This window comes from Scomber scombrus, chromosome 8, assembly GCF_963691925.1.
Source record: "Scomber scombrus chromosome 8, fScoSco1.1, whole genome shotgun sequence".
In the NCBI taxonomy this organism is placed as follows: Eukaryota; Metazoa; Chordata; class Actinopteri; order Scombriformes; family Scombridae; genus Scomber; species Scomber scombrus.
Window position 1 is genome coordinate 29727061 of NC_084977.1, and position 14324 is coordinate 29741384.

The window sequence follows — 14324 nt, forward strand, 5'->3', positions numbered from 1 at the left end:
GGAGTGGCACTGAAGAGAAAAGCGTTTTTTTTGGCTCAGCAGGTTGGAGAGGGGTGTGGTCACCAGCCTCCAAAAACTATCCTGTGCTGCTGTTTGTTTGCAGTCTGCACCAGAGGGACCAGCAGGGACCAGCAGGGACCCGGAGTGGACAACCTGCTTGATGCGCCTCTCCTCTGCACGCTTTTCCCCTGGAGTTTCCCCCCCCGGTAGCTTCCTCCTCATAGCCGCTTTGGTTGTCGATTCCTGGTCAAAATGAGCCAGTACGGGTCCCAGGGGGGCCTGAACATGGGCCGCAGGATGGGGTCCAGAGGCGACTTGACTGGCGGTGGGAACTATCAGTACGCACGGAGCGAGGTAGTGCACGGAGGAGGTAATGGATACGAACCCTTCACGGACGGATACAACACCTACACCTTCTCAAAGTCGTCTCTGCCGGGCGGGATGGTCACCAACATGAGCATGGGAGGCGGAATGAGGTTAGACATTTATTTATTTATTTATTTGTTTCTTGGTTCATTACACAACAGTTTCATTCCATTTCACTCTCCTGACTGCCACCTGTTGCCTGTCTCTGCGCACCAGGAGACATTTTGTTGGCCTCTCTGCAGGGAGTACGCATGTCAGACTAAAAAAGCTGCTTTCTATTAATTATTAATAACGACAGCCGGTTTTTATCCCAGTATTCATTTCAGCTATGCAAACCCAAACCTAAAGAAAAAAAGCTCTGGTATTTGCAGCCTTAACCCTAAAAAACCCAAATTACCAAAATGCATGATCATATTTGCAGGGATCTTAAAGTCTTATGTGCAAATTTTGTAATCTTTACATATGGATTCCTTCCACATGGATTAAAGTGAGGTTGTGTGCACTTTCAAAGTGTTTGCAAAGAGTTTGGCATGTTTGGTTTCATCACTCAGGTTGTTTGTGGAAGGAGTAACAAAGCAAACTGATAGTATCCTATGATAATAAAACAAGGCTGCAGTGTAATAAATGTCTTACTGTCCCCATAATGCACCTGGGCCTCTGTGTTCTTCATGTTCTTTTGCACAACAGCTTCTCTCTATGGGGAGGAGGAACGCTCACTTAGATTTATTGCTCACATTGAAATGCTAAGTTCCCCTGCAGCAGCTCAACACTGACTCTTTATTCCAGATTCTTGTTTGTCCGCAGTATCACCCACAGAGGAAATATGTCACTGTGGTAACTGAGGGACAAGGAGAGAGAGAGAGAGAAAGAGAGAGAGACAAAGACAGAGCGAGAGAGTTTGGCCAACTTCATTACAAGATGTTTGACACCAGGTTGTTGCAGCGTAGTTGCAGTTGCAGAGTGATTCAGAGGAAAGGCATGCAATTATTAAACTGTAGAGCTATAGAGCCATGAGTCACCTGGATAATATGAGATGATGTAGCATGTAGTGGATTTTTTTTTTTAATTATCTGCTTGTTTGTCTGCTGATAAATAACAAGACATTATAATTGATAATAATAAATAATTTTAATGCTCAAAATTTAAATTGGTATCATCCAGTTTGGCTGTTTTCTGACTTCCATAAATCCATAAAATGCACATTTGAAGCATTAATTCATCAGTCAGCTCTTAATTAACATGTGAACTATAAATGCAACATGTCTGACCTGCTGTCACACTAATCAGTCTGCGTTATAAGACAATACTATCGTCTAAAGTGGAGTAGACGATAGAGTTCATCAGTAGGTGTTTTGTTTTTTATGATTCATTTGAGAATTAACTGAACTCAGACATGAACTCAACCTCATCTCGTCTCTCTTTTCAATATAAGATGATGATTATGTCACAATGTTAACTGTGCTCAGACCTCACACCACTATAAGACACCACAAATGACTGTAATATAAACCAGATGGCATACATCCAAAATTATATGACAGTTTTCCCACAAAAAACCCCACACCAGTTAAATAACTTACATAATCAGATTTTGAGAGCATCCCACCAAAATGCAAAATCCTACAAATAAAGTTTATGTAAGATATCAAAACAGCAATTATTCTTATTTTTGATCATATATGGCTTTTTGTTATAGATAAAGTTTTCAGATAAAGTAGGACAGACTTAATTAAATGAACGGTTTTATCCAGTATTCACTATTATTAGTGTCCGACTGCAAAGGAAATGCATGAGAAGCTCAAATTAGAGACTTTCTTGCATTTTTGCTTAAAAAAGTGACTAAAACAACTATTTGATTATCAAAATAGTTACTTATAAATACTCTTACGATAGACTAATTGATTAATTGACTATTGCATTATTGATTATTGCAGCTCTAGTCAGCAGCACCCCTAAAAATGTGACAAGATCAGTTTAAGGGGTCACAAGATGATTAACAGGATAAGCAAACATGAGTCAGCTGTGGAGAATTATATTATATCTTCTGACTTTTATCAAGTTTTTTCCCCTTTTTTTGCAAAACCCTTGACAGTTTCACTTCTTCAGGCCACTAAAAGCATTCAAATGAAACAATCTGAGAAGAGAAAATCAATCTGGTGAAACTTCTTCCAGCTTTTTGACATGTGAAATGTTTGCAAGTAAACATTCAAAGCAGGTGCATGTTCTTTCTGATACTGCAGCTGAAGATGTTCATTGTAACGTGCTTGATGATGATGATGAGTTTACTCTTCTTCTCTCTGCAGCGGCTCCAACCTCAGCGGCATCCACCAGAAGGCCATGATCCTGCAGGGCCAGTGCCAGGAGTACCTGAAGAAAGCCGAGTACGCCCTCCAGTCTGTGAGTCAGAGTTCACTTTTGTCGTACTACTTTATTTTGGCTCTTCTCCACAATCGGTGAACATTAAAAGCATGTGTGGTTCATTCAGGAGGTTTTTATAGCAAGAGAAGAAGAACTAATGCAATAAAAAAGAAGACAGAAGTGTTGTTTGGTGGTAAAATTGAGCAACTGAATGTGTGTGTTCAGACATGAATTAGAAACCAAGCTTATTAAGAAAGTGTTTTTTTTATTTATCTGTTCCCGAAAGCAAACCATCCCCCCTCCACTGATCATTATTCAACCATTAAATAACCTGCTGATAGCTTTATATGATTGCTCAGAGTTAAGTTACACAACCTTTGTGTTCTGCAACTTCTTGAGAATTTTTTGGTTGTTTTTGGTCTCTAAGTGTGAGACCCGTCAGTGTATTCTTGAATGACATAGTGTGTGTGATTAATTGGCTTCTTGTGTATGTATTGGCAGCTTAGCGTCTTCCTCATAATTAGGTGTGTCAGTGCAAATCAAATACAGTGTTGAAGGATTTCAAAAAGTGACTGATTGTATCACACATTTATTTATAATGAGACCAAAAAATTAGAAAACAACCCTAAAAATCCTCCACACGGTCACTTTATACTCGCTTTATTTGGTTAACCCTCCTGTTGTCCTCGAGTCAAGGAAGGAAGGGAGGAAGGGAGGAAGGATGAAGGAAGGAAGGAAAGGAGGGAGGGAGGAAGGAAGGAGGGAAGTAAGGAAGGAGGAAGGGAGGAAAGAAGGAAGGAGGGAGGGAGAAAGGAAAAGAGGAAGGAAGGAAGGAAAGAAGGACAGAGGAAAGAAAGAAGGGAGGAAGGAAGGACGGAAGAAAGAAGGAAGGAAGGAAGGTAGGAGGGAGGGAGGAAAGAAGGAAGGTAGGAGGGAGGGAGAAAGGAAAAGAGGAAGGGAGGAAGGAAGGAAAGAAGGACGGAGGAAAGAAGGAAGGACGGAAGATAGGAGGGAGGGAGGAAAGAAGGAAGGGAGGAGGGAGGGAAAAAGGAAAAGAGGAAGGGAGGAAAGAAGGACAGAGGAAAAAAGGAAAGGAGGAAAGAAAGACAAATGAGAGAGGGAGGAAGGACAGACGGAAGGAAGTAAAGATGACCCATATTTATTCAACAATGCAAAAAAATACTGTTGTTTTCTTCACTTTTAATATAATTAATGTTTATTCTCCATAAACGAGAAGTGTAAATACTGAATAATAAACTCTCTGAAAGCTTCATTAAGGATTCATCTCACTACTTATCTGTGAATCTGCGCCTGTAATTTTCATTTCACCTGGTCTTAAAATGTTGAGATTTAGAAGTAGCATCTTTATTGGTGGAGAATCTGTGTCATCGGTATAAAATAAGATAAGATAAGATGTTCTTTTATTAGTCCCACGATGGGGAAATCATGCATTATCATGGGACTAATAAAGGAATATCTTATTTTATCTTATTCTGATGACACTTCCACAGATTTTCCACCAATAAAGATGAAATGAAAATGACTTTTAATCCTGTGTCCCTTTTTATTAATTGAATATTTATCCCTTATTATATGCCAAACATCAGTATTTTTACATTATCACGTCTTTTCCTGTAAAAAAAAATAGTCTCAAATGTTTCCTCATAATGTGCTCAGAGGCATTTACAAAAGTAAAGTTCACCCAATCCAACGTGACTTTGTTTATGTAGCCGGCCACACTGGACGTATAATACTGCACGTCACTATTTATGAGTCATAGCAGGTAACAGAGAACTATGAACAAAGACAGGAAGAGAGAGGTGTTTTGATAGGGAGAGGAGGAGAAGGAGAAATGAAAAGGAGAGAGAGAGAAAGGAGAGGAGAGAGAAGCACAACATTGGACATTTAAACAACAACATATTTCTGGATGTGTATATATTTATATTTCTCTCTCTGCACATCACATTATATGCAGCTCTCTATCTACACTGAGCTTCTGATGATAAACAATCTGCATGTCTTCATCCAGTGAGAAATACATACAGAAGCATTTATTCTTCATCTTAATCAACTTAAAAGTAGATATGAAAGTATTTCTCCACCAGGTTTGACTGACTCAATAATGTTATTGAGCACAGTTATAGTCAGTTACAGGATTGTTATTTAACCCTCCTGTTGTCCTCGAGCCAAGGAAAGAAGGAAGGAAGGAAGGGAGAAAAGATGGAAGGATGGAAGGAAAGACAGAAGGATGGAAGGAAGGAAGGAATGATGGAAGGGACGAAGAAGGAAGAAAAGGAGGAAGGAAGGATGGAAGGGAGGAAGAAAGAAGGAAGGAAGGAAGGATGGAAGGGATGAAGAAAGAAGGAAAGGAGGGAGGAAGAAGGAAGGAAGGACGGAAGGACGGAAGAAAAGATGGAAGGATGGAAGGAAGGAAGGAAGGAAGGGAGGAAGGAAGGGAGGAAGAAAGAAGGAAAGGAGGGAGGAAGAAGGAAGGAAAGAAAGATGGAAGGAAGGAAGGAAGGATGGCAGGAAGGAAGGAACGAACGAACGAAGGAAAGAAGGAAGGAAACATGGAAGGAAGGAAAGAAAGATGGAAGGACGGAAGGAAAGATGGAAGGAAGGAAGGGAAGAAAGAAGGAAGAGAAGACAGATGGAAGGAAGGAAGGAAGGAAGGAAAGATGGAAGGGAGGAAGAAGGAAGGAAGGAAGGAAAGGAGGAAAGAAGGAGCAGTCGAAACAGACGGGGTCAATTTGACCCGGGAGGACGACAGGAAGGTTAATAGAAGGGAGTCAAGCACAGATAGGACAGATCTTGATATAATCATGTGGACAGAAGGTCAGTTTCACCTCGTTATATCAGTCTTCCTGTGCAGCTTTTTGAATGTTTTGTTTTTTCACATTTTAGGGCGGTTCCCAGGGCGACGCAGAGCGCTACATGGCGATGGCCAAAGAGACCATAGAGCAGCTGAAGGGCTGCGCGATGGACCTGAGACAGATGGGACAGCCCAATGACAACGTAGTCAGAACGTGAGGAAGACTTTTTGTGATTTCTGTAACCCCAACGATGTAAATAGACGTCCATAAAAACCAAAAGTCCCTTCTATCTTCCTCATCTGTAGTTTGGAGATATGTAAAGACCAGCTGAAGGGCGTCCACAAGTCCATGAGCGGCACCATGCAGAGGAGGAGGAGCACCCGAGGGAGCTGGGAGGAGGGGGGACGGAGCTTCCATGATGGCATGGCCTGGATTGGACAGCACAAAGTAAGCATGCACACACACACACACACACACACACACACACACACACACACACACACACACACACACACACACACACACACATACACACTCTAATGAATATCTTAATCTCAAATCAGTTTCCGCTCACTTTAGACAGAACTGCAAAAGGGTAGATTTAATTTTTTTAAGTTCATGTAAACATCAAATGTAGTTGTCGCATGTTTAAGCTAAGCCACGTTTATTTATATTTATTTATATACAGTAGCACATTTCAACAACAAGGTAATTCATAGTGCTTTACATAAAACATCAAATGCATGAAGACAGCATATAAAAACAACACATGACACAAAATAAAAAGTGTTTAAAAGTGTTAAATTGGAAATAAAATGAAGCTAAAATAGAATAAAACAGATAAAAACAGGAGAATAAAAAGTTACAGTGCAAGAGTGTAAGATATTAAACCTTAAAATGTGGATTAATTTAATAAAAAAAGCAGTAAAAGACAGAAAAGTCTTTAGCTGTGATTTAAAAGAAATGAAAGTTGAAGCAGACCTGCAGTCTTCTTCCAGATATGTGGCGCATAAAAACATAAAGAAAGTTTATGCTGCTCTAAGAAAGGCTGTAAAGTTATGAATCAGTGTTTATTTACAAGAATGGGTGTTACAATTAAGAACATAATTTATTCAAAATGTATCTGTGTTTCTTTAAAAGGAAGTTAGAGTAAAACAAAGTCTGCAAGTCTTGAAAATATCTGAAATTAAACACTAGATTCTAGGACTTAAATTATCTATAACATTGTGTCACTATTTTGATTATATGTTTATGAGTTACAGTATATTCATGTGCATAGTTTAAGGAGTTTAAGCTGTAAAATGTCAACTTTATTTACAGAGCACTTTAAAAAGCAAACAGATTTTGCAAGAAAAGAGCTTCACAAAGACGAGTATAAGGAGATATATGTGCTTAATAGATGGTCGTGAAAAATACAGCAAGATTAAAATAGAAGCAAGATAAGATAAGATAAGATATTCCTTTATTAGTCCCACAATGGTGACATTTGCAAGTTAAAACCCAGTGAAATCAGATAGAAATAAAGCCGATTCAACACAATTAAAAGCCGTAGAATCAAAGTGAGTCTCGAGGTTCGTTTTAAAAGCATCGACAGACTCTCGCTGCTGAGCCTGATGTCCTCTGGCAGGATAATCCAGTAAAGTCAATTAGTATTGTTTCCCCCTCTACCTGTCATGATTCACAATCTTATCTCTGTTTAACAAGGCGCGGCTGACATAAACAAACCATCAACAGCATCATTACATTTTAATAACTCAGATAACAAGAGTCAAGATTCAATAAGTTTACTGTCCCCGACGGGCAATTCATTACCCAGCAGTAGAGCGATGAAATAAACACAGCATGAAACATTAAACATAGATTCATTAAACAAATGTGTTTAAAGAGTGATGAGGAGTTTTTAATTGTGTAGGTAGTTTGCATTTTGATTACAGATCATTGCGGTTTCCTGGCTGCCAACTTTCTTTCTTTCAACATTTTCTTAGATTTTTATGATGCTTTACATTCAAGTTGTTCTTATTTTCCTCATTTTGGCTTTAAAAGTGATGAAAGCTGCAGACATCCTGCACAAATGCAACCCCAGATGTCATAAAAAGGACTGTGAATGTAGCTCCTTGCATCAAATAGGCCTCGTTTTCTTTTACAGCCACCGTTCAAGTCTGCAGGGGGTTTGTTTGATACTCAAAGGTTAGATTTTGGGTGAAGAGTCGGTATGAAGTAAACACTGTTAGTGAACTGCCTGACAGATCACATTAAACCCAGAATACTGAATCATAATCTGCATACTAACAACTCAAACATGGTGCAGGAGGTCTGGACATGAAAGCATCCCCCTGCTGTGTGCTGTCAGAGATACGGAGGTTCGGATAGTTATGCTTGTGGTAATCATGTCTGACTTTAACAACAAGCAAAGGAAGAAGTAATTCACACACTTCTGAAAATCACTGCTGAGAAATAGAAATTAAAATGTTCTTTGATGCTCAGGCCAATTTACTTGGCTGGTTTCCACTAAACTACTTTATAAATGCACCATGAAAAAAAAAAAAAGAAATAATCCTGATGTAACGTGTTTCTTTGGCGCCACCTGCTGGTAGAATTAAGCACATATAATGTTTAACCCTCCTGTTGTCCTCAGGTCAAGGAAGGACAGGAGGAAGGGAGGAAGGAAGGAAGGAAGGAAAGGAGGAAGGAAGGAAGGAAGGAAGGAAGGAAGGAAGGAAGGAAGGACAGGAGGAAGGAAGGAAGGAAGGAAGGAAGGAAGGAAGGAAGGAAGGAAGGAAGGAAGGAAGGAAGGAAGGAAGGAAAGAAGGAAGGAAAGGAAGGAAGGAAAGGAGTAAGGAGGGAGGGAGGGAGGGAGGGAGGGAGGGAGGGAGGGAGGAAGGAAGGAAGGAAGGAAGGAAGGAAAGAAAGAAATGAGTAAGGAGGGAGGGAGAAAGGAAAGGAAAGGAGTTAGGCGGGAGGGAGGAAGGAAATGAGGGAGGGAGGAAGGAAATGAGGAAGGAAGGAAGAAAGGAAAGGAAGGAAGGAAGGAAGGAAAGGAGTAAGGAGGGAGGGAGGAAAGAAGGAAGGAAGAAAGGAAAGGAAGTAAAGGAGTAAGGAGGGAGGGAGGAAAGGAAGGGAGGAAGGAAAGAAAGACGGGAGGAAGGAAGGAAGGAAGGAAGGAAAGAAAGAAGTATGGAAGGAGAAGGGAGCAAAGAAGGAAATATTAAAGAAAGAGGAAGGAAGGAAGAAAAGAAGGAACAGTCAAAAGAGACGGGGTCAATTTGACCCGTGAGGACGACAGGAGGGTTAATAATAATAGATTGTGGGTCAGATGTACAACTACACCTCTGTTTTTCTCTCCACCATCATATTCAGTGTGTGTTTCTTCTCTGTAGCGCTGTGTGATGATTAATTTACTTTTTTTGGGGTATTTCTTTCATGTTTCAGCGTCTGATTGAAACTGCTTCCTGGGGAGATGACACCGCCGCCATCGAGCAGCAGCTCATCAGCCACCAGAAGTTTCACAGCTCCATCCAGAGGAGCGCCGAGGTGGATCGAGCCCGGGACGAACTGGTGGGTTCAGATTACATAAAATAAAGATTGGACTGAGAAAAACAACTTAGCCTTCACTCCAACATTGGCAGCAAAGCTTTAAATCTTTAATATTTCTTTTAATAGTTGCATTTTACATGATTTTATGTATTTTTTAGCTACTTTTACTATGTACTATTTTTATTGTTATTTTTTTTCTTATATTCCATCTTATATTACATTAATGTTTTTATTTTTCTCTTTCTTTTGAACATTGTTTTATGCTCCTTTTATGTGAAGCACCTGGCACATGTAATTAATTTTGTTTTAAAGCACGTTGAGCTGCATTTATTGTATGAAAGGTGCTATACAGATAAAGTTATTATTAATAATATTACTATTATTATTCTTTTATTATCTGCCCAAAGACACCAGTGACTATAGTTTTAACTCATTTTTGCAGAAGGTTCCTGTATACATTAAAGCTCTTTTACCAAACTCCATTCAAACCTTAGGTACAGTCTCCAAAAAGATGCTCTGTAAGCAAATAATTGCAGTTTTCCTTCTCATATATACACCGACAGTAGCTGGTAATAGCCCAAAAATGGCTTTATAAATAAAATAAGTATTGAATGAATGAATATATGCAAGGCAAGGCAGCTTTCTTTATATAGAGCCTTTAATTCACAGGGGAATCTCAATGTGCTTTACATAAAAACTAAATATTAAACAGTAAAAATTGGAAACATTAAAAAAAACAATAAAAAACAATTATAATAAAAAACAAAAAAAAGAAACGAAAAATAGAAAGAGGGCAAGAAAACTTAGAAAAATTAGACTAAAATATGAGAGTGAGAGTGCAGCTTTAAAAATAATGATTTGCTTTAAATGTATTAAAAGAACATATAGTGCAAATGAAAGATTAAAAATTTAAAGTGCTTTAAAAGGAGCTCAATCATAAGCACATATTCAAATTTGGGTTTGATATACAAGGTTTTATTTTCTTCCCGCAGATTAAGAGAGGAGAGAAAGGAAATCTTCACGCTCTGGACCAGGAGTGGGACAGTCTGCAGGTGAGAGGACCAGAAGACTCCAGTTGTTTGCTTTCAGGTAAATTCGTCAGCTCGTGTTTTTAACGTTCTACCTTCTGTGTTTCCAGCAAATGTCGTTTAATCGGACGCAGCAGCTGAAAGAGCTCGATCAGATCATTCAGGACATATCCAAAGAAATCATTTGGGTGAACGACAGAGAGGAGGAGGAGCTGATGTTCGACTGGGGAGACAAGAACATCAACCAGTACATCCCAGAGAAGCAGGAGAGCTACTCGGTCAGTAAAATCCAACAGGAGCCAAAAAAAAGAGAATTGGGTTTGCTTTGATCCTCTCTGACGCTATATAGAAATCCATTTTTAATTTCAATTTTCTAAGAGTCTATTAACATTCTTGGCAAATCCTGTGAGCCTAAATTACACTAACGCCTCTTTTATAAAGTTAATCTGCATCTCATAAGGGAGCAATCATCTGTGGTAGATTAGCTTTTTGGCAGCTGCAGTCAGTCATCCACTTAAAGCGAAGCCACAGAGTGTTCCTCCAGCTGCATCCTTATGTGTGTGTGTTTTCTCTCCCCGTGTGATTACTAAACCTCTCCTTATATAACAGAAACTGATGAGCGCCCTGGAGGTCAAAGAGAAGGACTTGAATAAGCTGAAAATCAAAGTGGATTCCCTTCTGAAGAACAAGCACCCGGCCTCCGACAAGATCGAGGTGCGGACTGATTCCTTTTCATTATGTGTGACTTTACAGAAAGCTGTAGTTATCCAGGAGCTTTGGTGTTTTATAACATCTCTCTTTGTTTCTTTTTCTCAGGCGTACATGGACACCCTGCAGACTCAGTGGAGTTGGCTTCTTCAAATCACCAAGTGCATCGACACGCATCTGAAGGAGAACGCAGCATACAGCCAGGTAACATCTGCACTAACTCATGTTTACCTTTGCTGCTGTTTTAAGGCTTTTATATGTTTGTATAGGCTGTTTGTGTGTATTTTTTATTATTCCTTTACTTTATGTTTCTGTAACTTTCTTAATATAAATGCTAGGTATATTTTTAGTCGTTAAGTTTGTTAAAATCTTCAATCTTGAAAATATAAAAGCTTACACTGCTCTTATCAATATTATTATATTAAAAATGGATGAATGAAATGACTATATATGATGTTAAAGGGCTTATTATCAAGAGACTTGTCAATTCGGATTATATAAATTCAGTCTCACTTCTCTCATCATCTTCATTTCCACCATCATGCAGCTGTTTCTAGATAAAGTTGACAACTAGCTGGGTGAACGTAGCCGAGCATTTAACAGCTAAAGAGCCAGATATTAGAGTAAAAACAGAGCTAAAAGGAGGATGAATATTGGATTTATTAGGCTGATAATTTATTGGTTGGACAGAAAACAACTCAAAGTAAATGCTAACTCTGTCCAGCTTGAAAAAACGACTCTGATTGAGGCCCTGATCCTGAAAATGTCTGACTGTATCGCCCCCTAGTGGTAGTATAAAAAGACAGAAATGCACAATACACATTAACATTTGATATATAGTGGCTCTAATTAATGCAAGGTGAACTTCACTGTGACCAATCACTGCCATCTGCTGAGCTGAATCAGACAGATCTTGAAGCATCCATACATATCAGGCATTTTCCAGCATCTAAATGTACTGAATCAAAGCATGCAAATGTGTGACATCAATACATTGCACGTGCAAGACAAAGTACATCCTGCTTTCTCCAAGAAGATTATGCTTTGGTAAGACAAGCTCCAGGAGGGAGTTACACAAATGTTCCCACCAGTAACTCCTGTGTTCTGGTGAATTTGGCAGCATCTCTCCTTTGATGCTGATCTGATCCCACCTGGAGCACCTCCAAAGATATTTCAGAGACCCTGACACACCTTTCATCTTAACTGGCTTAGGGAGCCCTTTGCCTCAGGTGTAGGTTTTGCTCAGAGGGCTCTGAAAATGGAGTTCACTATTTTTCAGCCACCTACTTGTGTGATTCTGACTTTTCAGCTTTTTACAAAACACAGAGCATGAAGCCCAGATTTTGCAAACTGTATAGGAGTCACGAAGCCAACCCGTCGGACTCGCATCAGTATGCTCTCTCTCTCTCCGTCACTCCTAGTTCACCTTTGGGGACATTACATTTACCATCTTACCTTAACCGAAAACCTGCCTTTTTGTCCCCAGTTGCACAAGCTGATCACAGTTAACTGGTCCTAAGTCTGAAATTTTGCCCCAAAAGTATCCTATGACAGAACACACACACACACACACACACACACACACACACACACACACACACACACACACACACACACACACATACACACAATGTTGTTAAATTAAACTGATTAATTATACTTATCATGGAAAACAGAAAGATTCATTCTTAAGGAAATGATTTAAAATGTGTAATTAGCCTATTATTGCTAGGAAAACATATTCAGATTTTTTTTGTTAGTGTTTTTTGTTACACTTTTTATTTGGGGACATTGTTATGGAGATTTCCTTAATTAAGGGTGAAAGAGAAAATCATGAGTCCAGTAAACAAATTTAAATCACAAACTAGTATTTTTTAATATCTTGTACAAGATGAGTTCAGCACACAGTACACATAAGGTATTGTACAGAGAACAGAACTGAACTGTATAAAGAAACAGAACCCAAGTTATAATCTCTTTCCGGCTTATCCCACACTTCCCTGAGAATCAGCCCATTCTTCTAAAACATAACAAGGCCTCACAGGCGGTGTCTTATCAGCCTTAGTGGGAGCCCAGTCCGCAGCACTTTCACACACACACACACACACACACACACACACACACACACACACACACACACACACACACACACACACACACACACACACACACACACACACACACACACTATGAGAGAGAAACCCAAGGACATGCTAACAAGGCCTAACACAGGTTAACACAATACTAACATGCATATGTATATAATGAATATTATTTCTCCACTACAACATATTTGTTAACTCCTGATTATACATCAGAATTTAAAGTCTGTGTAAAGTAAGAATAAATATGTGTTCTGAGTTTGACATACCACAGAAAAGTGTGTTGTTAACCACCCTGCAGCATTTGAATGATTAAAAAAAATCACCAAATATATGAAATTAGGCTTCAAAGTTGTGTAAAAATCAGCCTCTTTCTCTTCTCCCAAACGCTGTGGGAGTGGCTGCCGAGTCCGCCAAGTGTCACGTGTCAATCAAAGTCACCACCTCTACCAGAAACATGGATGCTAGGTCTGAGAGCTTTCTGCTGCTTACTCATTTGCTAGCTCGGTGGCTAACTCGGCAGCTAGCTCGGTGGCTAGCTCGGTGGCTAACTCAGTGGCTAACTCGGCGGCTAACCCAGCTAACCCCCCCCCCCCTGTATTGAATGCTTACTTATTTACTAACTGTGTGTTTTTTCCAATAGTTCTTTAAGGACGCCAATGAGACGTACAGTTCCCTGCAGAAGGAACACGAGACGATCCGTAAGACGTTCACCTGCGACAAGAACACGTCACTGGAGAACCTGCTGGAGCTCCTCAGGGGACTGGAGGTACGACCGCTTCGAGCACCCAAAAACAAACCACATTTGAGGCCTTTTTTAACCTTTGTCTCGTCCTCCCCGTCTGTTTGACTGTTCCTTCTTTCCTCTCTTCCTTCCTTCCTTCCTTCCTTCCTTCCTTCCTTCCTTCCTTCCTTCCTTCCTTCCTTCCTTCCTTCCCTCTTTCATCCCTCCCTCCCTCCTTCTCTCTTTCTTTCCTTCCTCTCTCTTTCCTCCATCCCCCTTCCTTCCTCCCTCCCTCCTTCTTTCCTCCCCCCTGCCTTCCTCCATTCCTTCTTTCCTCTGTCCTTCTTTACTCACTTTCTCTTTTCCTTTCTCCCTCCCTCCCTCCCTCCCTCCCTCCCTCCCTCCTTCCTTCCTTCCTTCCTCCCTCCTTTCCTTCCTTCTTTCCTTCCCTCCTTCCTTCCTCCCTCCTTTCCTTCCTCCCTCCGTCCTCCCTTCTTTCCTTCCCTCCTTCCTTCCTCCCTCCCTCCCTCCCTTCCTTCCTTCCTCCCTCCTTTCCCTCCTTCTTCCTTCCTTCCTCCCTCCCTCCCTTCCTTCTTCCTCCCTTCCATCCTTCCTTCCTTCCTTCCATCCTTCCTTCTTCCTCCCTCCCATCCTTCCTTCCTTGACCCACGAGGACAACAGGAGGGTTAAG

The 14324-nt window shown here is 40.3% G+C and overlaps 1 protein-coding gene across 1 annotated transcript in view; it reads left to right on the forward strand.

The window, feature by feature from the left end:
• Positions 1-252: 252 nt before the first annotated feature.
• Positions 253-14324, forward strand: part of LOC133985262 (desmoplakin-B-like) — a 33232-nt gene continuing 19160 nt past the window's right edge. The window contains exons 1-10 of the mRNA XM_062424860.1: positions 253-476; positions 2670-2763; positions 5629-5750; positions 5843-5984; positions 8967-9092; positions 10064-10123; positions 10210-10377; positions 10709-10813; positions 10916-11011; positions 13553-13678. Coding sequence (XP_062280844.1) covers positions 253-476; positions 2670-2763; positions 5629-5750; positions 5843-5984; positions 8967-9092; positions 10064-10123; positions 10210-10377; positions 10709-10813; positions 10916-11011; positions 13553-13678 — 1263 coding nt within the window. The remainder of the gene's footprint in view (positions 477-2669; positions 2764-5628; positions 5751-5842; positions 5985-8966; positions 9093-10063; positions 10124-10209; positions 10378-10708; positions 10814-10915; positions 11012-13552; positions 13679-14324) is intronic.